The 25,562-nt window shown below is 54.3% G+C and overlaps 2 protein-coding genes across 6 annotated transcripts; one reads left to right on the top strand and one right to left on the bottom strand.

Annotated features, from left to right (window-relative positions):
* The first annotated feature begins 957 nt into the window (after nucleotides 1-957).
* Nucleotides 958-6,157, top strand: rmnd1 (required for meiotic nuclear division 1 homolog). 3 transcript variants are annotated; one of them, XM_023951489.1, is made up of 12 exons: nucleotides 958-1,041; nucleotides 1,552-1,887; nucleotides 1,956-2,061; nucleotides 2,133-2,208; nucleotides 4,155-4,194; nucleotides 4,275-4,375; nucleotides 4,464-4,570; nucleotides 4,638-4,702; nucleotides 4,785-4,861; nucleotides 4,976-5,096; nucleotides 5,166-5,282; nucleotides 5,385-6,157. In XM_023951489.1, exons 2-12 carry the CDS (start codon nucleotides 1,573-1,575, stop codon nucleotides 5,415-5,417), a joined length of 1,158 nt encoding a protein of 385 aa, XP_023807257.1. In that variant the 5' UTR covers nucleotides 958-1,041; nucleotides 1,552-1,572; the 3' UTR covers nucleotides 5,418-6,157. The 3 variants fall into 3 exon arrangements, with proteins under 3 accessions (XP_023807257.1, XP_023807259.1, XP_023807258.1); XM_023951491.1 differs by lacking the exon at nucleotides 958-1,041 and adding an exon at nucleotides 1,055-1,212; XM_023951490.1 differs by lacking the exon at nucleotides 958-1,041 and adding an exon at nucleotides 1,231-1,479.
* LOC105357720 (A-kinase anchor protein 12) lies at nucleotides 5,577-16,941 on the bottom strand. Of its 3 annotated transcripts, XM_023951487.1 has the most exons (5): nucleotides 16,729-16,941; nucleotides 16,213-16,265; nucleotides 15,312-16,018; nucleotides 8,916-14,256; nucleotides 5,577-6,040 (listed from the first exon to the last, which is right to left on the bottom strand). In XM_023951487.1, the coding sequence occupies exons 3-4, from the start codon at nucleotides 15,396-15,398 to the stop codon at nucleotides 8,929-8,931; spliced, it is 5,415 nt and encodes a 1,804-aa protein (XP_023807255.1). In that variant the 5' UTR covers nucleotides 15,399-16,018; nucleotides 16,213-16,265; nucleotides 16,729-16,941; the 3' UTR covers nucleotides 5,577-6,040; nucleotides 8,916-8,928. The 3 variants fall into 3 exon arrangements, with proteins under 3 accessions (XP_023807255.1, XP_023807254.1, XP_011491307.1); XM_023951486.1 differs by having other exon boundaries at nucleotides 16,213-16,941; XM_011493005.3 differs by lacking the exons at nucleotides 16,213-16,265; nucleotides 16,729-16,941 and having other exon boundaries at nucleotides 8,916-14,096; nucleotides 14,160-14,256; nucleotides 15,312-15,887.
* Nucleotides 16,942-25,562: the final 8,621 nt, after the last annotated feature.

The raw sequence follows: 25,562 nt of genomic DNA, 5'->3' as shown, positions 1-25,562 counted from the left end.
TTCTTCTTCTCCTTCCGGAGGAAGAGGAGTTGGTTTGAGACTGTGATGAAGGACAACAGCTTCATCAAATTAAACATCATGAGAGAGGTCATGTGATCACGTGAGGTCACATGACCACGCTGGGACTGCCACCATGTCTGCTGAAAATCGTCTATCACACACCAGACTGAACCTTCTGTTTCATTTTCACTCACCTGTCTCTTGACCCTTTTGGCGGCCATTTTGGATCCTATATGTCATCACAAACAGTACATGAAGAGCAGGAGTATCTCTGTTTTCTAAGGACTTGAATCAATATTGAAAAATGTTATTGGTCCTGCAGTAGATGTTCATTCTTTTTCTCTCAATCTTTTTAAATGTGTGATTCATCAGAATTTTCTCTGTAGTTTCGTTTTTTCTTTTCCTGCTTTCTTCTCCTGGCCTCTTTGTTCAACGTCTCTCTGTTGTGTTTTGATGGTCAGCTTTGTAAATAAAGTTTTGAAAAATAAAAATACTAAAAATAGTCTGATTTCACGTTGAAAGCATAACCGGAAAAACAGTTGAAACGCATCAATTTGCTGCCCCCTGCTGGGCATTCAGGAAAATGACTTTTCTCCAATTGTTGTACCTGGGTTGACCAGCAGAGACCGCCAAAGCTTCCACTTCCGACGTGCGGGTGAAATGATCGGAAACCATAAAGCAAAAACGTTCCAGTGGTTTAGAATAACAGTATAAATAGAACTACAGATCCCAGAAACCTCTTTGTGCTTTAGTTTTTGAAACAAACAAACAAACAAACAAACAGCAACCGTTTCAAATATAAGTTTCTGAACAATGAAGTGAAGCTGTTTGGCTCGGTTTGGTTCTGGTCGAAACGAACCCAAACGGCTGCGGAAGCCAGACCGGATGTGTTGTGAGCCGGTCTGGCTTCTGACCGGCTGAACTTTTCTCCTGTAAGTCAGCGATCGGGGAAAACTGTAACTTCGTGACGTCATTAGAAACCGGAACTCTGGGTTTTGAAGAAACCTTTATTAGCAAACACAGTTCATTTGAAAGGCTTCTGTAAGTTTGGTCTTGAATTCCGTCTCGATGATGTTTTTTATTTCTATCTTGTTCTGTTTATGACAAACGGCGGGAATTCTCCCTTCTTCTCCATTCAGTACCGGAACCATAAACCCGTAATAGGCGCGAGACTCCCGCTCTCCTGTGTTTGGGGATTTTCTGCCCTCTGAGGTTCATGATCCTTTTGCTTCAGCGCGCATGCGCCACGAAGGGTTCTGTTCGCAAAACGTCGCTGAAGTTCGCGTCCGATTGGGAATTTGCGGGCAAATTTTAGAGGAAATGGGATTTTCAAAATAAAGCAGCTTTTGTGTTCATATTTCTGCGGTGAAACAGATCATTCAGGGATTCTGTGACCAGCCGGAGTTTCTCTGAAGGGTTTTCTCTGCATAAACCAAACCAGCTGATCATTTGAGCTTTTTGACTCAAAACTGTTTCCACGTGAGAATTTAAGCTTCATGTTCTCCAGAAAGTGGGGATCAGACGCTAACTTTGGCGCCTCCTGTGCTGCAGATCACCTGATCTCCATGGAAGATGTTCCTCCGGGCGCTGTGGTCCAGACGGGGGGCTCTGCGGCCCGCCGAGAGATTCCGGGTCTTCTCCTCCGTCCTCCATGGCTCTGATCCCAAACCCAGACCTGCGTCCTCCGAAGCTCCTCCCCCTCAGCACAGAAGGCTCCACCCTCCGTCTGGACTCAGAAGTTCTGCTCGTTTCTACTCAACCAGCATCGTAAAGTCGGTGTTGAAGTCGGGTCTGAAACCGGCGCCGCTGCCTGGAAAAAGGGCCCCTAAGGGCCCCCGCACCAAGCAGCCATCACGGGCCAACCAGCCATCCCAGAAGCAGGACGAGGTGACCCGAGGTCGCGGTTCTGCCGCCTGTCAGCGGAGGTCCAGCTGCTCATTCTGCTGTGTTTGCAGGACATGATGCAATGCATCGCCTTCGCCACAGCGGACCAGTACCACCTACCGACGCTCTGCCACGACTTAACCAACCACGGCTTCCAGGAGATAGACCTGCCACGAGGTTCGAGTCCAGAAGTCCAGCCGTCAGGACGGAGAGGCGGAGCCTTTCTGACCTTCCACCTTTACTTTCAGATGCCTCCAATGTTCTGGGGATGAGCACAGAGACGGCTGCCAAACCAGAAGACGACGCTCTGATGTTCTTCTTCAGGTACAGAGTAAAGGTTCTGAGCAGAACCTTCACCGTTTGAGTTGAACGTTTCTGTGTTCGGAGGATCTCATGAGTCTGGAACGTCTTTTCCGACCGAGGAGTCATTCTGGATCCACAGCGCTGCTTGGGTCTTGGACCGGGTCTTGGACCGGGTCTTCTGTCTGATCAAACAGAAACATTTTGGCCCAGAAGAGGAGGGGCCATCCTCTGCTGGGCTCAGAAACCACAGGCAGAACCGCTGAGCCAAGTTCTGCAAATGTGTCACACCATAGGTTCCAGTTACAACACCACCCAGCCCAGACTTTTACACGCCGTCACCACGGCAACCATGCAATGCTTCGGTCCTCTGACCTTTGGGAGCCTCTCCGAAACCTCTGTGACCATGAGAGAAAATCATTTTAGTGATCATTTCTGAAATGTCTTCTGGGCAGGAAAACACAGTTTTAAGCTGTGTTCACCTGTTCTTCACCTGTTCTCCACCTGTTCTTCACCTGTTCTTCACCTGTTCTCCACCTGTTCTTCACCTGTTCTTCACCTGTTCTCCACCTGTTCTTCACCTGTTCTCCACCTGTTCTCCACCTGTTCTTCACCTGTTCTTCACCTGTTCTCCACCTGTTCTCCACCTGTTCTTCACCTGTTCATCACCTGTTCTCCACCTGTTCTTCACCTGTTCTTCACCTGTTCTCCACCTGTTCTTCACCTGTTCTTCACCTGTTCTCCACCTGTTCTTCACCTGTTCTTCACCTGTTCTTCACCTGTTCTCCACCTGTTCTTCACCTGTTCTCCACCTGTTCTCCACCTGTTCTTCACCTGTTCTTCACCTGTTCTCCACCTGTTCTTCACCTGTTCTTCACCTGTTCTTCACCTGTTCTCCACCTGTTCTTCACCTGTTCATCACCTGTTCTCCACCTGTTCTTCACCTGTTCTTCACCTGTTCTCCACCTGTTCTTCACCTGTTCTTCACCTGTTCTCCACCTGTTCTTCACCTGTTCTTCACCTGTTCTTCACCTGTTCTCCACCTGTTCTTCACCTGTTCTCCACCTGTTCTCCACCTGTTCTTCACCTGTTCTTCACCTGTTCTCCACCTGTTCTTCACCTGTTCTTCACCTGTTCTTCACCTGTTCTCCACCTGTTCTTCACCTGTTCTCCACCTGTTCTCCACCTGTTCTTCACCTGTTCTTCACCTGTTCTCCACCTGTTCTTCACCTGTTCTTCACCTGTTCTTCACCTGTTCTCCACCTGTTCTTCACCTGTTCATCACCTGTTCTCCACCTGTTCTTCACCTGTTCTTCACCTGTTCTCCACCTGTTCTTCACCTGTTCTTCACCTGTTCTCCACCTGTTCTCCACCTGTTCTTCACCTGTTCTTCACCTGTTCTCCACCTGTTCTTCACCTGTTCTTCACCTGTTCTCCACCTGTTCTCCACCTGTTCTTCACCTGTTCTCCACCTGTTCTTCACCTGTTCTTCACCTGTTCTCCACCTGTTCTCCACCTGTTCTTCACCTGTTCTCCACCTGTTCTCCACCTGTTCTCCACCTGTTCATCACCTGTTCTTCACCTGTTCTCCACCAGTTCTTCACCTGTTCTTCACCTGTTCTCCACCTGTTCTTCACCTGTTCTCCACCTGTTCTCCACCTGTTCTTCACCTGTTCTTCACCTGTTCTCCACCTGTTCTTCACCTGTTCTTCACCTGTTCTCCACCTGTTCTTCACCTGTTCTCCACCTGTTCTTCACCTGTTCTTCACCTGTTCTCCACCTGTTCTCCACCTGTTCTTCACCTGTTCTCCACCTGTTCTTCACCTGTTCTTCACCTGTTCTTCACCTGTTCTCCACCTGTTCTCCACCTGTTCTTCACCTGTTCTCCACCTGTTCTTCACCTGTTCTCCACCTGTTCTCCACCTGCTCTTCACCTCTGCGGGTCTAAATCCTCTGATTCTGGATTTCAGGGAAGGATCCGTTGTTTTCTGGAACGTTGAGGAGAAAACGGTAAACGTTCTAACAGTCATGGTTCCTGATTGTCTCCAGAACACGAGTGTTCATGATTCTCCTTCCTCCTGTCGGCTCAGATGAAGCAGGTTCTGAGGGTTCTGGAGCATCATGAGATCCAGCCGTACGAAGTGGCCTTGGTTCACTGGGAGAACGAGGAGATCAACTACACGCTTGGAGAGTAAGATGGTAGCTCCCGCCGCGCCGTTCCTCCCGCGCCGCCGGTTCTGCTGCTCGGTTCCTCTGAAACGCCTCGCTCTGCTCCTCAGGGGGAACACCCGGCTGGAGCGCGGAGACTTCTTCCTGAGCTTGGACATCAGTCAGCAGGAGGCGGTTCTGGAGAAGTTTGCGTTTTCCAACGCGCTGTGTTTGTCTGGTAAGGTTCTGCTCCAATGTTCTGGACCGGTTCTGGTTCTGCTGCTGACCCGTGCTTTCTCTCCCAGTGAAGTTGGCCATCTGGGAGGTGGCTTTAGACAGCTTTGTGGAGTCCATCCAGTCCATCCCAGAGGTCAGCTGATGCAGAAGTTCTGAGTCTTTTCTGGTGGGTTCTGGTTGGAGAACGTGAAGGTTCTGCTGTGTTTGTTCTGCAGACTCTGAAGTCTGGAAAAAGAATTCGGCTGTCCTCTGCAGAGGTCATGCAGAAGATCGGAGAGCTTTTCACTTTGAGGTAAATCCACCTAAATTATTTGGACTTGTGTCTGGATGTTGGGAACCTGCTGGACCCGCAGGTCCACCTGGACCCGCGGGTCTCTGTTGTCCTCATGCTGTCCCTCTGTCACAGACACTGCATAAACCTGAGGTCCGACCTGCTCATCACTCCTGACTTCTACTGGGACAGAGAAAACCTGGAGAAGCTCTACGAAAAGACGTGTCAGTTCCTCAGCATCAACCGCAGAGTCAACGTGAGTCACGCCGCCGCCAGAACGCTCCCCTTCCCGGCACGGCCGTGAACGCCGCCCTGACCGTTGCAGGTGGTGAACGAGAAGCTGGAGCACTGCTCGCAGCTCACAGACCTGATGAGGAGCCACCTGAGCGAGAAGCACAGCCTGAGGCTGGAGTGGATGATCATCATCCTCATCACCATCGAGGTGAGGACGTCTGCAGCTCTGCAGCCTTCATCGCCGCTGAAACCCACTCATGTCTGTCCTTCCTCATGTCCGTCTTTCTTCATGTCTGTCCTTCCTCCACAGGTCATGTTTGAACTTGCCAAAATGATCTTCTGAGGACGCTGAAGATGGTGAACGTTTGTCCACAAAACAAACCAAATCTTTCTGCTGGACTTCCAACCTTCAAAATAAAGGTCTGCTGACTTGGACGTGTCGCAGCCGCAGTCAAAGCTGCGTCTGCGTGACCATCGGGGGAGGGAAGACACCAGCGGGATGTGCCGTTAATAATTTATTAAGATCAACATTGTTTCTGCTCAAGCTGAATACAGGAGAGAGTTTACAAAAGTTAAATGTGGATTAGGAGGAGAGACCAGAAAACGCTGCATTCAGGTGCTGCAGGAAAGGGCAGCGCAGGAATCAGATTAAATGCTTGTTGTCATTGGTTCATCATGCCTTCTGGGTAAAAACGAGAAGCTGGAAAAGCACTGATCCTGTACAGTTCAAATCTGCTGATCCAGCTTCTCCTGCAGGAGTTGAAGGCTTGACGTATCTACATGCAGACGCTGTGATGGGAGCAGTTTGTTAAAAAGGAGATCTGTACGGACATCAGCGTGAAGAAACAGATGAGCTCCTCCTGAGAAGATCTGCGACTCCACGGCTTTAGTGTCAGCAGGAGGAGCATCTCAGCGGGAGGATGGGTGGAGGAGCTCCTCCTCCTTCCTCTGGTTAGTTTTTCAGGCCTGTGAAGGAAACGGAGCGTCAGGAAAAGCGTTTTTCATGAAGGTCTCCCTCTAGTGTCTGCTTTAAGGAACTGCAGCAGCAACTGTTCCCTGATAATAAAGAACTTTGAAGCATCTCCAGGAGGTCCTGGGGCCTGTTTCACAAAGGAGGTTAAGTGTAAACTCTGAGTTCATAAACCCGGAAATCAGGGAAACCCTGGGTTTTCCGTTTCAGAATCGGAGGTTTGTCAAACCAGAGAAAGCAGAGTAAGTCAAACCCGTTTCTGAAAGAGAGTTAACTTTTACTCGGAGTCAGTATCCATGGTTACTTATGCTGTGAACCTAACCTGGTCGGGAGCAGGTTTTATTCTCCAAACTCGAAGTTTTTGCCGGTCCCCTCCCCTTTTTAAAGACGAAGCACTATATTTGGCTTCAACCTTCATTGCCCACATTTCCGTCACGCGATCTAAGTGACAAGAATGGCTTGTCCTTTTTTGGAGGACCCAATAGATGAGGAGGCTGCATTAATTCATAGAGAATTACATTTACGTCGTACGAGGATTTTGAGACCTCGACTCGATGTTTTGTCATTTCCCCATACGTTTTTGTTTGAGCGTTACCGTTTTTCGTTGCAGTCAATTACATATATACAATGAAAACAACATTAGGTCTTGCTATGTAGATGTTTCATATGTCAAATATTGTCAACAAAGCCTACATCCATGACATGCTCACATTTGACCTGATTGAATTATGTTTTTATACTTCATTTTTAGCTGCTGCCATGTTTCTTTTAATTCCTGCAGGATTGCATCTACATGAAAATGAAATCAGGGACATTGAATTAGATTAATGTAACAATTACTTTTTGGAAACACAATTTGCTAGCACTGCTTACTTTCTTAATCCCATATAAACCTATACCACTTGATCAATACAGGGGTAGTGTTGCAGCGTGTGTGTGCTGAGCGGGGTGCAATCCACGAGAGACAAGGGGAGGGGCGATTGCAGGTGCAGATGGGGGGGGGGGGGGGGGTGAGCACGGATGAGGAGGACGGAGAAGGTGTCATTCCCAGAATAACTGTTTTGGAGTCATTCTTATTCCGCTCTGGAGGTTGAGGGTTTCCAACGGGAAGTGAACCCCGAAGGAGAATTCCCTTCAGCCCTGAAGGAAATCTCCCCTGCGCTTTTGACCACTGTCGGAAAGACGAGAGAAAAGAAGGAAGTCTTTGCGCAGCGAAAGGTTCAACAGTAGACAAAAGTTCACTTTTAAAAACACAATTGCATGTATTAATATTAAAATGACCAACGTTTGCTAGAGGGGAAGGTTAACAAAAAAGTCCTCTAAACATTACCGACGTTAAATGCATTTTCCCCAGATTGGTTCTGTACACTATGCAGCATTTCATGCATTTACACCAGGAATAACACTTCAAACGTACACCTAAATATCACCATTTTTTATTTCACACCTTACGCTATTTAAAAAGTTATTACAGTCAATATTTATAACAATGATTTAAATGCAAACTTAGGCATTAACTTGAGCAGCTATGTTTTCCCACGCTAACTGTCTCTGTTTTGCAGATGCAGCGGTGTTGCTTTTCTTCTGGAATATGTTCTCATATTCACTGCAACTCTGCAGCAGCACGTCAAGTTCAGCTGGCGAAAAATACGCAGACCTCTTTGTTTTCACGGTTGCCATGGTGACTCGTGATATCTGCGCTCCATTGATAATGGCTTCTTATAGTCGCGGTGCTCACGCTCACCTCCGAATCAGTCCACTCAGAGTTGATTGATCTAACGCGGATCAGCTGCTCTGAAACTGAAAACTCAGAGTTGTCAATCTCTCGATTGACCAACTCAGAGTTCAGGTTTGACCTCAGAGTTGGTTGAACCTCCTTTGTGAAACAGGCCCCTGGTCTTCATTTCTGCGCTGTTTTTGTTGGTTCTCCATCCCGGTGGCGTCCTGGAGTTGAGTCGTGGCATCTGCAGACGTAAGGTGGCGGTGAAACGGCGTCTCCAGACGCCACAACTCAACTCCAGGACAGAAGAAAAACTGCAAAAGATACACCACCCAAAAAACTGCTGAGTCATCACATGAGAAACCCAGACCTTCTGACCCGAACCGCCACTATTTAGTCTGACGTTACGCTTCAGACTGCACTGCATTCTGGGTAGCAAGATAGACTAGTGTAACCCTTGTGCTGTCCTAGGCACTTTAACGTTGGGTCATCTTGACCCACTAGACCACATGTGTCAAACGCAAGGCCCGGGGGCCAAATGTGGCCCTCCATGTCATTTTATGTGGCCTGCGAGAGCATCAAAGTTTTTAACTTCTTAGAATAAAAAATAAAAATTCTTGTATTCATATCTAGGGGGAATCAGACTTAAAATATTGGATTAAGACTTAAACACCGTCCATAACCAAACCTGAGAGAATCAAATGTAAAAGGATTTATGCTAAAGTAACAAGCAAACAGATGTTTTCTATAAGACTTTGTCATTTAAAAAGTTAGAATAAATAAATGAGTTATTTAACATTAAGGAGTAGTTACATTTATTTTTCATTACATTTAGTTACATCTATAAGTTTTATCTGGCCCTTTGAGACACTATGCTGATGTGGCCCTCAGTGAAAATGAGTTTGACCCCCCCCCACTAGACAGAGCTCTGAACCTTTTTTCTTCAATGATTTGTGATCTTCACTGGTGTCCATGGATTACATGAAATCTTTCCACCTTTATCCACCTTTGTCATGGTAGGGAGAACACGTCAATGGAAGGGGGGGGGGGGGGGGTCATAGGATAGCACAAGGGTTAAGAGGGTCTACTGGCCCATCTGGAGGAAGCCCCCCTCCCTGCAGTGTGGAGAATGAGGAGGTGGGCGTGCTCACCTGTCAGGTCGTCTCAGTCCTCGTCTGCAGGAGCCGCTCTGGATTCCAGATCCTCCAGTGCGACAGCGAAGTCTTCTCCTTCGCTGTCCAGGTCGGACGCTCCCGCCGGTTTCAGCGTCTCTGAGGGACGTTCTGCTGCACCTGGCCCGGTTTGACTCCTCCCTCTGAGTTCATCTGCAGGTTCCTGCTGGTGTGGCCCCCCACTGGAGCCCTGAGGGTCCTCCTGGGAATAAATGTCCTCCTCAGCATCCAGCCACACCTCCTGATCGTTGTCCTCGTCCGACTGCTTTGGAGCTTCCTCCGGTTTGGGTTGGGAGGGTTCTGGCTTTCCCAGGAAGATGCTTCTCTTGTCTTTGGGACCCAGCGGCGACACGGCGTCTGCGGCCTGGACCGATGGCGCCCGTCTCTCCGTGGTCTGGACTTCCTCCACAGGTTCCATGGCTTGGATGCCGACGTCCTGCAGCGCGGCTCTTTTAGGCGAGCGCGTGCTGGACTCTGCAGCTTCTGAGGAGTTCTGGTTCTGGGCTTCAGACTCGGATGAGTCCGCCTGCTGCACAGCCCCCACCCTTCCTGCAGGGGGCGCAGGCGGCGTGACCTGCCCAAACTGGATGTTCAGTTTGAACTCTAGAGACAGGCTGGAGGGGGGCTCCACGTTTCCGATGGAGGAGATCAGTCCTAGGTTGGATCTGGAGCTGGGCTGGGCTGCGATCTGGTTCTGGCGGGTTTGGACGGCGCTGAGTTCCGCTCTGGCGGGTTCCTCTGCTGTTGCATCTCCAGGAGGGACCTGCTTCTCCAGATGTTCCTCCAGATGTCTGTGGTCGTGCTCCATGGAGTCTTCCGGCTCCACCGTGGGCGCGTGCATCATCAGGACCGTGCTGGATTCTTCGGCGCTGGCGCTGATCCGGTCTCCTTCCAACGGTGCCGTGGTCTCCAGATCATAGACGACCTCCTCAAAACTCAGACGCGTTCCGGCTTCGTCCTGCTTGAAGTGGCCCTGGATTTCCTGGACGACCTCGTGGAACGTGACCTCGGCCACCTCGTTGATCACCTCCTCTTCCGTGTGGGACGCGGCGGAGAGCTTCTCCACTCTCTGGATGCATTCGTGACAAACATCTATGACCTCTCTGGACTCGGTGACCCCCAGCTCCACCAGGCTCTCCACGCTGCGCTGAGCCCAGCGGACGTCCACGTCCTTCACCTGCACCTGGATCCGGTGGTTCTCCTCGTACTCCACCGTGGGCATGTGCATCATCTGGACCGTGCTGGCGGCCTGGGCGCTCTCGCTGCTCCGGTCTGCTTCCAAAGGTGCGGTGGTCTCCACGGTGCTGCTGAACTCTTCTTCTCCTGCGAGCACGCCTATCAGGGGCTCGTGAAGCAGGAGGTGGGGCTTCTTCAGCAGAGTCTCTCTGAGGCTGCAGGAGGCCACCTCCATCGCGGCAGCGTCCACCGTCACAGCTGCTCTGGCCTCGCTGGCGGGAAGCTCGGCCGCCGCTCCGCCCTCCAGCCTCTCCTCCACGGCGCAGATCTTCGTCTCCCAGAATGCTTCCGCAGAAACCTGAGCGCTCTCCCCTGCAGATGTTTGGGGGCACGTGGTCTTTTCCAGGAGCCAGGCGATGCTGGGCTCCTGGTTGATGGAGGAAACGTGGAGAGCTGAAGATGCTGGAAGCTCCTGCACAGCTTCAGCGGGGCTGTCCTGCAGCTCAGCCTGAGCTCGGTGTGGGTGGGGGATCTTCAGAGTTTGCTCTGCCGTCTCCTTCTCAGCAGGACTGCCGGTTCCTTCTGGCGGCGGAACATTTTCAGGCTGGGCGTCGGGTGGAAGGACACCTTCTTCAGCAGCTGCAGCTCTACGGTCAGGGAGATCTTGGTGGATTTGGGGCTCAGACTCTAGATCCTCACAGACCGGCTCCTCTTCTTCTCCTGGATCTAGCAGGATGGCCTCTGCAGTATTTTCGGGTTCCACATGGACTGAAGGCAGCACTCCTGGTTCCAGCCTGGGTTCCTCTGCTGTTTCTGAAGGACAGAGATCTTCTTCTACTAGATCTTCCATAAGTGACTGGACTCTGCTCTCCTCTGATTGTAGTCCAGATGTTTGCTGAGCTTCAGAGAAGTCCTTTTCAGGAACATCTGGTTCTGGTTCTTTGTTTTCTTGCTCAGCTGTTTGTTCTGGTTCATCTGAATCTCCCTCAGCTGACTGGAGATCATGTGAGGGCGGAGCTCCTTGATCCATCTCTGGTGTTTCTTCTTCTGCACCTTCAGACAGTTTTGGTTCCTCTGAGTCTTTTTCAGGTGGAACGTCCTCTGAAGACTCTACCAAGCAGACTTTGGCAGCTTCTTGGACCTCTGAGGCTGTGGAGATCTCACCGTGGAGAACATCTGGATCCCTGTTGTCTTCCTCATTGGGTCCTACAGTCAGATGCTGCTCTGACTGCTCTGGTTCACCTGGAACCCCCTCAGGTGAAGGAGCATCTTCTGATGAAGGAGTTTCCACATCATTCTCTGACCCTGAGGCGTCGTCACCTTTGACCTCCTGAATCTCTGCAGCTTCAGAGACGTCTGTTTGAGCAGCATCTGCGCCCTCGTCTTCCGGCTCGGGGGTTTCTTCAGTGAGACGCTGAGCTGCCGTCTTTGGTTCTTCTGACTCCATCAGAGTGTCCTCTGGGGGGGGCGTTGTGTCTTCCTCCAGGTGTGGCTGTGCTGTAACGTCTGCCTGATCTGTCTCCTCTGTGGTTTCAGGTTCCTCTCTGGGTTCTTCTGCGTCTGCTTCAGGCGGAACCATTACTGACGGATCGTCCCGGGAAGCTGCTTCCGGGTCGTCCGCTTGTCCAGAGGGAGTCTCCTCAGAGAGGTCTTCTGTGGTTTGGACTTTGCTGTCGGGAAGAATCTGGATTTGTTCTGGTGAAGCTGCTTCATCTGGGTGTTCTTCTTCACTTTGGTCCATGACAGCATCTCCAGGTCGTTCCTCCTCCTCAGGGAACGTCTCTGACTCCTCCTCGGGGGCTTTGGCGGCACATTCTTCTAGATGATAGTCCCCTTCAGGAGCCTCAATACTTTCTGAAAGCTGGACCTTTTGAACTTCATCTGCATCTGGTTCAGGAGAACTGGGTTCCTCGGTGGGGGAGGTTTCAGGGGCGTCACCTGAACCGAGGATCAGGTTTTGGGTCTCCAGGTCATTGAGGACTTGTCCGTGTGGATCTGCCGTCTCACCGAGGATCTGGATTGACGCTGAGCGCTCAGAACTCTGCTCCTCTGGAGGACCCTGGACGGCCTCTGGGCTCGTGGAGGTGGTCTGTGAGACCTCCTGCAGTGACATCTCCATGTCGAGGAGAGCGCCCTCTGCTGGCACCGGTGTGGCGTTCTCGGATGTTTCTGAAGACTCTGAGAACTGAGACACTGCAGACACCATCTCGGTTTCTTCTGTCAGAGTGAAGTCTGTAGGTTCTGGAGCAGTTATGGCCTCTGAGGTGAGCTCCACGAGCTTCTCTGCTAACGTGTCGTCCAGCTCCGCCCCCTCTGTGGCGACGCCCTCCTCAGGAATATCACTGAGTGCTTGAAGATCACTGTTTTCATCGCTGAGGTCCTCCAGTTCTTCCACTGTACGAGGAGCTTCTGAGCCCTCATTGCCCGAGGCTTCGTCCAGGATCTCCTTGGCTTGCTGCCCTTCAGGGGGGAGGAGCTTCTCTGTCTCGAGTGGGAGGTCCTGCTGGGGTTCAGCGTCTGCTTCTTCTGGGACTTGATCCTCCGTTCCTTCCTGATCAAACTCGGACAGCGGAACCACAGCTGGAGTCTCATCTTCCCCGGCAGGTTCCTCCAGGTCTGCCTCAGCAGGAGCCGCCTGCTTCTCCACGGACCTCCTGTTCTTCTGTCCAGACAGGAGCTTCTTTACGGAGAAGGGGGACTCCTCCTGCAGAGCTTCTTCAGACTGCGCGGCATTCTTGCCTTCTTCTTCATCATCCTTTGCCTTTCGTTTGGGGGTGACCAGCTTTTTAAAGGATCTCCAGGTCGAGCCTTCATCTTCTGCTGAGGCCTCGTTAGGACCTCCTGGAGCCTCCTCTGTTTCTTGCTTTTCAACGTCAGCCTGAGGAGTTTCCTCCTCCTCGTCTGAGGTTTTGCGGCTTCTTCTCCTGCCAGATCCACATAGGACGGCCTCCCAGGACACGGAGGAGTCTTTCCGTCTTGGTCCTTCTTCAGATGCCGGCTCTCCTTCTGCTGCCTTTGCTGCTTCCACTGAAGCAGACGTATCCTCGGACTTCTTCCGGAGCTTCTGAGGAGTCACCAGCTTTTTGAAGGAAGACCAGGCTCCTTCCTCTGCGGGGGGCGGGTCAGAGCACGGCTGAGCGGGAGCCTCCTCCTTCTGGATTTCCGCTGACTCCGTTGACGACTGAATGTCTGCGCCGTGCTCCCCGGAGATGGACAGCCTGGAATCGCTGGACCTCCTGCCTCGCTGCTTTTTGGAGCTCCTCTTGAAACTGGACCCAGACAAGAGGCGCTTCAGAGGACTGGACTGAACCTTTTCTTGAGAAGCGGCGGTTTGAGCCTCATCTGCAGCCTGGTTCTCCTCGGGTTCCTCCTCAGCTGCAGTCACTTCTACTCCTGGAATGACCTCCTGCTCTGCCGCTTTCTTCCTCCTCAGATCCATCAGCTCTTTCTCCGTCACCTCGTCATCGGTGGACTTCTTTTTCTTTTTGAGCCCTGAAAAGAGGCCGGTGGAGAAGAACTTCTTGAAGGGGGTGTCTTTGTCGTCAGGACTGGATGGAAGAGGAGGTGGTTCTTCGTCGGCTGAAGCAGGAACCTCCTCTTTGGTTTCAGTCGTGTTCTCGTCGGGTTTTCCAGGAAAATCCGCGGACGTTTGGTCGACCGGCGTCTGATAGGAGGAGGACTCGTTTGGGGCTTCCTGTCTGACCTGTTCTCCATCGCTCACAGGAGGTTCTCTACCTCCTTCAGGTTTTCCGGGTTCCTCCTCAGTCGGGGGTCTCTCTGTTTCCCCTCTGTCTACAGATCCTCTCTTCACCGTCAGTTTCAAACTGATGCTGCTGAAAAACTTCTTGAAACCTTCATTGAGGTCGTTCTGCTTGGCCTCCATTTCCTTCGTGTCCTCTTCATGAGCTTCATCTTCTTCATCATTTCTCATGGGCACCTCCTGTTCCTCCTCCTCTTCAGAAGCATCTTTGGGAGGGAGGACCACTGAAACAGAAGAGAGGATAAGAGGAGAGACTGGACTCCTGGAGAAGGTGTGTGTGTTCCCACCTTGAGGAAGCACCTCCTCACGGAGGCCGTTGAGCTCCTCTTTGGACTCGTCTGCTTTGGCGTGGAGCTCCGAGATCTGCCCGTTGTTCCTGAGAGGCTGAGACCAGAGAGGGGCAGTCAGGAGGAGCGTGAGTAAAGGTCGCCGCGCTGCTAATGACCTTAAGGGCTAAATCTGAAGCCCGTGATGCAGATTACAGTCTGAGCTGAAGTCCAAACCCGGAGCGGCAGCCTCCCCCAGGGCCAAATCTAATTTCTGGGCGAGGAGGAGGATTTAGAGGCGCTCATGAGGAGGCGCGCATGAGGAGGCGAGCATGAGGAGGCGAGCATGAGGAGGCGCGCATGAGGAGGCAAGCATGAGGAGGCGAGCATGAGGAGGCGCGCATGAGGAGGCGCGCATGAGCAGGCGCTCATGAGGACGCGCGCATGAGGAGGCGCTCATGAGGAGGCGCTCATGAGGAGGCGCTCATGAGGAGGCGAGCATGAGGAGGCGCTCATGAGGAGGCGCTCATGAGGAGGCGCTCATGAGGAGGCGAGCATGAGGAGGCGCTCATGAGGAGGCGCTCATGAGGAGGCGCTCATGAGGAGGCGCTCATGAGGAGGCGCTCATGAGGAGGCGAGCATGAGGAGGCGCTCATGAGGAGGCGAGCATGAGGAGGCGCTCATGAGGAGGCGAGCATGAGGAGGCGAGCAGCAAATCAGAACGTCTGAGTCTCTGATGAAAGCGGCTCTCAGAGACGTTCTGAGCAGAAAACCTTTCAAACGTTTATCTCCAAACTCTCCGTGTTACCACGGCAACGGAACCTAACATTAGCAGCTGGGGAGTCAGGGGGTGGGGGGGTGAGATGCTGCAGCAAAGTCCCACATCTGGAGTAACAGCATCCAGGCGTGGGGGGCCTCATGCTCTGATTCTACTGAGTAACTTTTGAATTTAGAGGCTGCAGGTTAAAGATGCCCCCCCGCCCCCCCACAGACAGACAGGAAGCTGTCCGTCAGGTCGGACTTCCTGCTGCAATCGATTCTGCTGAGGGAGCGACCCCCCCGCAGTGAAGCATCAGGGGAGGGGGGGGGGTCATTTTGCTTTACTGAAAGTTTTGTCAGGTTATCTAATGAGGGTCCGCGGCGGTTCCGAACCGGTTCGGGTCCAGTTCTTACCGTCTCCTTGGTGTCGCTCGGAGCCTCCTGCTCGGCCGCCGCCGCCTCCCCCCGGTCCTCCCGCTGCGCAGACTGAGCGTCCCCCATGACCGGAACCGCAGCGCCGAACCGAACTGATGCGAGGAAGACTCCACCGGAGCACGCACCGACGCACGCACGCGCGAGCCGCAGACCTGGTCAGCGGCCGAATGCCGCAGCCCGCCGCGGGAGAACGGTTTTCCCGAATAACCCCCCCCCCTGGATCACATGAAGACACATGAGCCGAGTCGGGGCCGGCCCGAACCGGCCCGCCTCCTGGCTGCATCACAGCGGGGGGTGGAGGGTGCTGAGGGCGGGACGTCCCGCAAACAACAACCCGCAGGAGCAGAGACCTGCTGCTCCACAACAGGATCAGAACCGTCAAAATAAAAGCTCCTAGTTCAACTTCCTCTGCTCCTCTTCCTCAGTTCATCTTGGTTTGGACCATTCTAGAACGTGACCTTCATCTTCTCTGACGTCTTCTGCTTTTCTCAGATGTGAACATCAGAACCAGAGAAGAACCGGTTCCTGTCGTTTTTTTGTTTTTGTTGTGGGGGGGGGGGGGGGTGATGAAGACTCTGAATCTGAGCAGAACACCACCACAGATGTTCTTCTTCATCTTGGGATGTTCCGGGCCTCCAGAACCGTGATGGTCATAATCCCAAACCTGGTTCTGATCCAAGTCCAACCTTCAAAATAAAAGATGAGAAACAAAAAAGTTTGATGTCTGGATTTAGTTTTTACTGGATCATCAGGAAGAAACTGTCAGAGAAAATCTGAACGTTTTCTAGAATTTTCTAGTTTCTGACTATTATGGTCTGTAGAAAACACATTCAGAGGCAGTTTGGGTAAAAAGTTTCAAACAAAGGTTCGGTGTGATTACATTCAGTGGGATCATCTGTCCTCCTCCCTGATCCACGTTTGGAGGTTCTGGAGCTGCAGAGGAAAACAGATGACTGTGACCTTCAGGTGGAGATCACATGTTCTGCTCAGATAAACATCAGACTCTGGGGATTCACTTAACATAGTCCGTCAAAGCAAATAAATTAATCTGTTCACAGCCTCCTAATTCTCATTCCAAAGGATTCTGGGACGCCGGCTAAATCCTCTGGTCCTGTTTATAGAAGTAAACACCAAGTTCTTACCAATGCTGGAAGGAAAACATCTAAACGGAGAAGAAGAATTGGTGATGTTTCTGCGACATGATCAACAATAGAACAACAGTTTTGGGGGCGGAGCCTATCGGAATGAAAAAAAGAGGAGCAGAAAGAGGCCGAGGAACCTTTCTATAAGACTATTTCACAACCGGCTCAGAAAATGTCACCATTTCAAAGAAGGTGAAGAAATCTCTGTGCGTCAGGAACAATGCAGAAGCCTTCAGTTTGGTTTTCTCTCTTACATCACTTCCTCTCTTGGTTTCTCCGCCCTGCTCTGCAGCTCAGCCTCCAGGTGAGCGTTCACACCTGAGCACAAGCAAACCCTCCTGAGATCGTTTCGCAGGCGACCAACGGAGGAAGACCTGAACACACAGACGGGAAGTTCTAGTGAAGGACAGCGAGGAGGAGACGTGGAGGAGACGTGGAGGAGATGCGGGGGAGACGTGGGGGAGACGTGGAAGAGACGTGGGGGAGACGTAGAGGAGACGTGGAGGAGACGCGGAGGAGACGTGGAGGAGACGCGGAGGAGACGTGGAGGAGACGTGGAGGAGACGTGGGGGAGACGTGGGGGAGACGTGGGGGAGACGCGGGGGAGACGTGGAGGAGACGTGGAAGAGACGTGGAGGAGACGCGGGGGAGACGCGGAAGAGATGTGGAGGAGACGTGGAGGAGACGTGGGGGAGACATGGGGGAGACGTGGGGGAGACGTGGGGGAGACATGGGGGAGACGTGAGGGAGACGTGGGGGAGACATGGGGGAGACGTGGGGGAGACGCGGAGGAGACGTGGGGGAGACGTGGGGGAGACATGGGGGAGACGTGGGGGAGACGAGGAGGAGACGTGGGGGAGACGTGGGGGAGACGTGGGGGAGACGTGGGGGAGAAACGGAGGAGACGTGGGGGAGACGTAGAGGAGACGTGGGGGAGACGTGGGGGAGACGTGGGGGAGACGTGAGGGAGACGTGGGGGAGACGTGGGGGAGACGTGGGGGAGACGCGGAGGAGACGTGGGGGAGACATGGGGGAGACGTGAGGGAGACGTGGGGGAGACGTGGGGGAGACGTGGGGGAGACGAGGAGGAGACGTGGGGGAGACGTGGGGGAGACGTGGAGGAGACGTGGGGGAGACGTGGGGGAGACGCGGAGGAGACGTGGAGGAGACGCGGGGGAGACGTGGAGGAGACGTGGGGGAGACGCGGAGGAGACGTGGAGGAGACGCGGGGGAGACGTGGGGGAGACGTGGAGGAGACGTGGAGGAGACGTGGAGGAGACGTGGAAGAGACGTGGAGGAGACGTGGGGGAGACGTGGAGGAGACGTGGGGGAGACGTGGAGGAGACGTGGAGGAGACACGGAGGAGACGTGGGGGAGACGTAGAGGAGACGTGGGGGAGACGTCGGGGAGACGTGAGGGAGACGTGGAGGAGACGTGGGGGAGACGTGGAGGAGACGTGGAGGAGACACGGAGGAGACGTGGGGGAGACGTAGAGGAGACGTGGGGGAGACGTCGGGGAGACGTGAGGGAGACGTGGGGGAGATGTGGGGGAGACGTGGAGGAGACACGGAGGAGACGTGGGGGAGACGTAGAGGAGACGTGGGGGAGACATGGGGGAGACGTCGGGGAGACGTGAGGGAGACGTGGGGGAGACGTGGGGGAGACGTGGAGGAGACGTGGGGGAGACGTGGAGGAGACGTGGGGGAGACACGGAGGAGACGTGGGGGAGACGTAGAGGAGACGTGGGGGAGACATGGGGGAGACGTGGGGGAGACGTGAGGGAGACGTGGGGGAGACGTGGAGGAGACGTGGGGGAGACGTAGAGGAGACGTGGGGGAGACATGGGGGAGACGTGGGGGAGACGTGGAGGAGACACGGAGGAGACACGGAGGAGACGTGGGGGAGACGTAGAGGAGACGTGGGGGAGACGTGGAGGAGACGTGTAGGAGACGTGGGGGAGACGTAGAGGAGACCGGTAGGAGACGTGGGGGAGACGTAGAGGAGACGTAGAGGAGACGTGGGGGATATGTAGAGGAGATGTGGGGGAGACGTGGAGGAGACGTAGAGGAGACGTGGGGGAGACGTGTAGGAGACGTGGGGGAGACGTGGAGGAGACGTGGGGGAGACGTGGAGGAGACGTGGAGGAGACGTAGAGGAGACGTGGGGGAGACGTGGGGGAGACATGGAGGAGACATGGAGGAGACGTAGAGGAGACGTGGGGGAGACGTGTAGGAGACGTGGGGGAGACGTGTAGGAGACGTGGGGGAGACGTGTAGGAGACGTGGAGGAGACGTAGAGGAGACGTGGGGGAGACGTGTAGGAGACGTGGAGGAGACGTAGAGGAGACGTGGGGGAGACGTGGAGGAGACGTGGAGGAGACGTGGGGGAGACGTGGAGGAGACGTGGGGGAGACGTGGAGGAGACGTGGAGGAGACGTGGAGGAGACGTGGAGGAGACGTGGGGGAGACGTGGGGGAGACGTGGAGGAGACGTGGAGGAGACGTGGGGGAGACGTGGAGGAGACGTGGAGGAGACGTGGAGGAGACGTGGAGGAGACGTGGGGGAGACGTGGAGGAGACGTGGAGGAGACGTGGGGGAGACGTGGAGGAGACGTGGAGGAGACGTGGGGGAGACGTGGAGGAGACGTGGAGGAGACGTGGAGGAGACGCAGGTCTCCTCAGAGCTGGAAGGAGCTGTGATGGCGCCCTCCAAACAGGAAGCAGAAGTCCGGAGGAGCACGGCGGTGGACCTGCTGGGCCTGTGAAGGTGACAGAGGAGGAGGGAGATGAGCGTGATGAGGAGGAATCATGTGTGATCACACGGAGAAGGTCTCCGCCCGAGCTCGTCACGGATGGTTGACATCAGCGGCGTGGAAATGAGGATTTCAGAGTTCAGAGAAGCGAGGTGATGAAAATGGAAATCAACTGACCGCAGCAGCAAACAAACAGACCTAATAGGATTTGGAGAGTAAAGCCGAGACATGAGGATGAAGATCATGAGGCGGAAAACAGCCGTGGACCTCATGGAGGTCAGGCCGCTGATGTTTACATCCAGGAGGTTCTGCTGGAGCTCCTGAGGGTCCAGTCCATGTTCTCCATGCGGTCTTCTCCTTCAGCCAGACAGCAGAAGGCTCCGCCCACAATCCACTTGAGAAAATCCTGCAGACTGAAGGAGAAGACCTCCATGGAGTTCTAGGTCTGGTGGATTTTCTACGGTAGATTGTGGGCGGAGCCTACTGCAGTCGCTCTGAAAGATCTCCTCTTGAATAGAGCTGAGGGAGACCTGGGTGACCCGAGTCTGCTGGGGGTCAGTCCAGGAGGAACTGGGACTCCTCATCCTCGTCCTCCATGACTATGAGGTCACTGCCTCGTCTGACTTTGGTCTTAAAGTTTCCTGCAGTCTTCTCAGACCCTGAAGGTTTCTTCTCAGGGATTCTGGTAGGAAAGCTGTTTATCCACAGCGGTTCGAGTCCCACAGAGGAGCAGCAGCTTTCTTTCACCTCCTGCTGTGGTCAGACACTCCACTGTGGGACTGAATCCATCAGAGGATCAGATCATGGATGTTCTGGAGATCAAAGCAGATGAAGACGTTTGAGAGGAGGACCAAAAAGGAGGTTCATGGATGCAGAGGAGAAGCTTATATGGCTGTGGAGACCCCAGGGAGCAGCTGGAAGGAGAATGTTTTCTGTCTATGACCTCCGCCTTCACCTCCTCAGAGGACGCGGCCACTGACCTCCTCCTTCACCTCCTCAGAGGACGCGGCCTGTGACCTCCTTCACTTCCTCAGAGGACGCGGCCTGTGACCTCCTCCTTCACCTCCTCAGAGGACGCGGCCTGTGACCTCCTCCTTCACCTCCTCAGTGGACGCGGCCTGTGACCTCCTCCTTCACCTCCTCAGAGGACGCGGCCACTGACCTCCTCCTTCACCTCCTCAGAGGACGCGGCCACTGACCTCCTCTTTCACCTCCTCAGTGGACGCGGCCTGTGACCTCCTCCTTCACCTCCTCAGAGGACGCGGCCACTGACCTCCTCCTTCACCTCCTCAGAGGACGCGGCCTGTGACCTCCTTCACTTCCTCAGAGGACGCGGCCTGTGACCTCCTCCTTCACCTCCTCAGAGGACGCGGCCTGTGACCTCCTCCTTCACCTCCTCAGAGGACGCGGCCTGTGACCTCCTCCTTCACCTCCTCAGAGGACGCGGCCACTGACCTCCTCTTTCACCTCCTCAGTGGACGCGGCCTGTGACCTCCTCCTTCACCTCCTCAGAGGACGCGGCCACTGACCTCCTCTTTCACCTCCTCAGTGGACGCGGCCTGTGACCTCCTCCTTCACCTCCTCAGAGGACGCGGCCACTGACCTCCTCCTTCACCTCCTCAGAGGACGCGGCCTGTGACCTCCTCCTTCACCTCCTCAGAGGACGCGGCCTGTGACCTCCTCCTTCACCTCCTCAGAGGACGCGGCCTGTGACCTCCTCTTCACCTCCTCAGAGGACGCGGCCTGTGACCTCCTCCTTCACCTCCTCAGAGGACGCGGCCTGTGACCTCCTCCTTCACCTCCTCAGAGGACGCGGCCTGTGACCTCCTCTTTCACCTCCTCAGAGGACGCGGCCTGTGACCTCCTCCTTCACCTCCTCAGAGGACGCGGCCTGTGACCTCCTCTTTCACCTCCTCAGAGGACGCGGCCTGTGACCTCCTACTTCACCTCCTCAGAGGACGCGGCCTGTGACCTCCTCCTTCACCTCCTCAGAGGACGCGGCCTGTGACCTCCTCCTTCACCTCCTCAGAGGACGCGGCCACTGACCTCCTCCTTCACCTCCTCAGAGGACGCGGCCTGTGACCTCCTCCTTCACCTCCTCAGAGGACGCGGCCTGTGACCTCCTCCTTCACCTCCTCAGAGGACGCGGCCTGTGACCTCCTCCTTCACCTCCTCAGAGGACGCGGCCACTGACCTCCTCCTTCACCTCCTCAGAGGACGCGGCCTGTGACCTCCTCCTTCACCTCCTCAGAGGACGCGGCCTGTGACCTCCTCCTTCACCTCCTCAGAGGACGCGGCCTGTGACCTCCTCTTTCACCTCCTCAGAGGACGCGGCCTGTGACCTCCTCCTTCACCTCCTCAGAGGACGCGGCCTGTGACCTCCTCTTTCACCTCCTCAGAGGACGCGGCCTGTGACCTCCTCCTTCACCTCCTCAGAGGACGCGGCCACTGACCTCCTCCTTCACCTCCTCAGAGGACGCGGCCTGTGACCTCCTCCTTCACCTCCTCAGAGGACGCGGCCTGTGACCTCCTCTTTCACCTCCTCAGAGGACGCGGCCTGTGACCTCCTCCTTCACCTCCTCAGAGGACGCGGCCTGTGACCTCCTCCTTCACCTCCTCAGAGGACGCGGCCTGTGACCTCCTCCTTCACCTCCTCAGAGGACGCGGCCTGTGACCTCCTCCTTCACCTCCTCAGAGGACGCGGCCACTGACCTCCTCCTTCACCTCCTCAGAGGACGCGGCCTGTGACCTCCTCCTTCACCTCCTCAGAGGACGCGGCCTGTGACCTCCTCCTTCACCTCCTCAGAGGACGCGGCCTGTGACCTCCTCCTTCACCTCCTCAGAGGACGCGGCCTGTGACCTCCTCTTTCACCTCCTCAGAGGACGTGGCCTCCCGTCAGCGTCTACGGCTGATGTCCTCATTCATTTCCCATCATTCACGCCTGACAGGATGGAATTTTTCCCAGAATCCTCTGAAATGTTTTGGAGATCTGAAAGCAGCAGCTTCCTGTCATTTAGACGCGTCACCTCTGGACAACAAAGCAGGCGCTCGGAAAATCAGAGCGGAGCGTCTTCAAACCCGTGACACGTTAATGTGATCAGATGCTCGGAGACACTGGCGCTCTTATGCCGACTTCAGCTAACGAGAGGAGATAATTGGAGTCACAGCAGCGGGTAACTGGAACCAGCTGATGTTTTCATCAGCAGCCTGATGCAGTAATGTAATAACGCAGGGGGTCTCAGCCCGCATGAGTGCAGACGCTGGTCCACAGCTCCATGATGCAGGGGAAACCGGACTGCTCTCATGCTAAACCCGGAGTTCTGTTCAGAACTGAACAGACCTTCAGATGTTTGAAGCTAAACACATTTCTGGGGAAGCTGGCCTTTGAATTGGAGGGAGGCGGGGCCTAGCAGACGCCACACGCAGAGAAAGTTCACCTTCAACAGCAACCTTACTGGTTTAGCAGAGAAAAGCTCCTGAAATCAGAACCGGCTGATGTTTGAGTCCAGTTCAGACCCGGAAGTCCCTTTAATCCAACCAGAGGCTCCAGAAAGAGAGAAAGCTGTTCCTCTGAGGAAAACCTGATAAAGAAAGAGACGTTTGGAGCGGATCTGAACCCTAAAACTTTAGTTTCTCCATGAAAACACCTCCAAGGACCAGAGATGTTTCACATGCAGACCTGCTTCCCAACAGACAACAACGCCGCCGCCTGCTGGGGTGAAGCTGAACTGCACTGCAAAGAGTTCTGGGATATGTAGTTTAATAGAAGGCAGAAATATGAGCAACGTTTATGTAAGTCTCTGGCTGTTACGCCGAAGAGGTATTGGATAGAAATACTCTGACTACAAATGCATATCAATGTAAATAAACGGAGAATACTAGTAGGATATTTAAAAATAGTAAGAAGTTAATGATAAAAAAAACATATAACAAAAGAAATACAACGTAAAACTGAAGAAAATGACAATGAAGATCAAGTTAAAAAAAACGCAGCAGAACAGCAGCAGCAGAACAGCAGCAGCAGCAGCAGAACAGCAGCAGCAGCAGCAGCAGAACAGCAGCAGCAGCAGCAGCAGAACAGCAGCAGCAGCAGAACAGCAGCAGCAGCAGCAGAACAGCAGCAGCAGCAGCAGAACAGCAGCAGCAGCAGCAGCAGAACAGCAGCAGCAGCAGAACAGCAGCAGCAGCAGCAGAACAGCAGCAGCAGCAGAACAGCAGCAGCAGAACAGCAGCAGCAGCAGCAGCAGCAGCAGCAGCAGCAGCAGCAGCAGCAGACAGCAGCAGCAGCAGAACAGCAGCAGCAGCAGAACAGCAGCAGCAGCAGAACAGCAGCAGCAGAACAGCAGCAGAACAGCAGCAGCAGAACAGCAGCAGAACAGCAGCAGCAGCAGCAGAACAGCAGCAGAACAGCAGCAGCAGCAGCAGAACAGCAGCAGCAGAACAGCAGCAGCAGAACAGCAGCAGCAGCAGCAGAACAGCAGCAGCAGAACAGCAGAACAGCAGCAGCAGAACAGCAGCAGCAGCATCAGAACAGCAGCAGAACAGCAGCAGCAGAACAGCAGCAGAACAGCAGCAGCAGAACAGCAGCAGCAGAACAGCAGCAGAACAGCAGCAGAACAGCAGCAGCAGAACAGCAGCAGAACAGCAGCAGCAGCAGCAGAACAGCAGCAGAACAGCAGCAGCAGCAGCAGAACAGCAGCAGCAGCAGCAGAACAGCAGCAGCAGAACAGCAGCAGCAGACAGCAGCAGCAGCAGCAGCAGCAGAACAGCAGCAGCAGAACAGCAGCAGAACAGCAGCAGCAGCAACAGAACAGCAGCAGAACAGCAGCAGCAGCAGCAGCAGAACAGCAGCAGCAGAACAGCAGCAGCAGAACAGCAGCAGCAGCAGCAGAACAGCAGCAGCAGAACAGCAGAACAGCAGCAGCAGAACAGCAGCAGCAGAACAGCAGCAGAACAGCAGCAGAACAGCAGCAGCAGAACAGCAGCAGCAGAACAGCAGCAGCAGCAGCAGAACAGCAGCAGCAGAACAGCAGCAGCAGCAGCAGAACAGCAGCAGCAGAACAGCAGCAGCAGAACAGCAGCAGCAGAACAGCAGCAGCAGCATCAGAACAGCAGCAGAACAGCAGCAGAACAGCAGCAGCAGAACAGCAGCAGAACAGCAGCAGCAGAACAGCAGCAGCAGAACAGCAACAGCAGCAGCAGCAGAACAGCAATAGCAGCAGCAGAACAGCAGCAGCAGAACAGCAGCAGAACAGCAGCAGCAGAACAGCAGCAGCAGCAGCAGAACAGCAGCAGCAGAACAGCAGCAGCAGAACAGCAGCAGAACAGCAGCAGCAGAACAGCAGCAGCAGAACAGCAACAGTAGCAGCAGAACAGCAACAGTAGCAGCAGAACAGCAACAGCAGCAGCAGAACAGCAGCAGCAGCAGCAGCAGAACAGCAACAGCAGCAGCAGAACAGCAGCAGCAGCAACAGCAGAACAGCAGCAGAACAGCAGCAGCAGCAGCAGAACAGCAACAGCAGCAGCAGAACAGCAACAGCAGAACAGCAGCAGCAGCAGCAGCAGCAGCAGCAGAACAGCAACAGCAGCACCAGAACAGCAGCAGCAGCAGCAGCAGCAGAACAGCAGCAGAACAGCAGCAGCAGCAGCAGCAGCAGCAGAACAGCAACAGCAGCAGCAGCAGAACAGCAACAGCAGCAGCAGAACAGCAGCAGCAACAGCAGAACAGCAGCAGCACCAGAACAGCAACAGCAACAGCAACAGCAGAACAGCAACAGCAGCAGCAGAACAGCAGCAGCAGCAGCAGAACAGCAGCAGCAGCAGCAGAACAGCAGCAGCAGAACAGCAACAGCAGCAGCAGAACAGCAGAACAGCAGCAGAACAGCAGCAGCAGCAGCAGAACAGCAGCAGCAACAGCAGAACAGCAGCAGCAGAACAGCAGCAGCAGAACAGCAGCAGAACAGCAACAGCAGCAGCAGAACAGCAGCAGCAACAGCAGAACAGCAGCAGCAGAACAGCAGCAGCAGAACAGCAGCAGCAACAGCAACAGCAGAACAGCAACAGCAGCAGCAGAACAGCAGCAGCAGCAGCAGAACAGCAGCAGCAGCAGCAGCAGAACAGCAGCAGCAGAACAGCAACAGCAGCAGCAGAACAGCAGAACAGCAGCAGAACAGCAGCAGCAGCAGCAGAACAGCAGCAGCAACAGCAGAACAGCAGCAGCAGAACAGCAGCAGCAGAACAGCAGCAGAACAGCAACAGCAGCAGCAGAACAGCAGCAGCAACAGCAGAACAGCAGCAGCAGAACAGCAGCAGCAGAACAGCAGCAGCAGCAGAACA

This window comes from Oryzias latipes, chromosome 22 (assembly GCF_002234675.1).
Source record: "Oryzias latipes chromosome 22, ASM223467v1".
Lineage (NCBI taxonomy): Eukaryota > Metazoa > Chordata > Actinopteri > Beloniformes > Adrianichthyidae > Oryzias > Oryzias latipes.
Note: the sequence above shows the minus strand (reverse complement) of the source record. Positions and strands in the feature narration are given on the sequence as shown.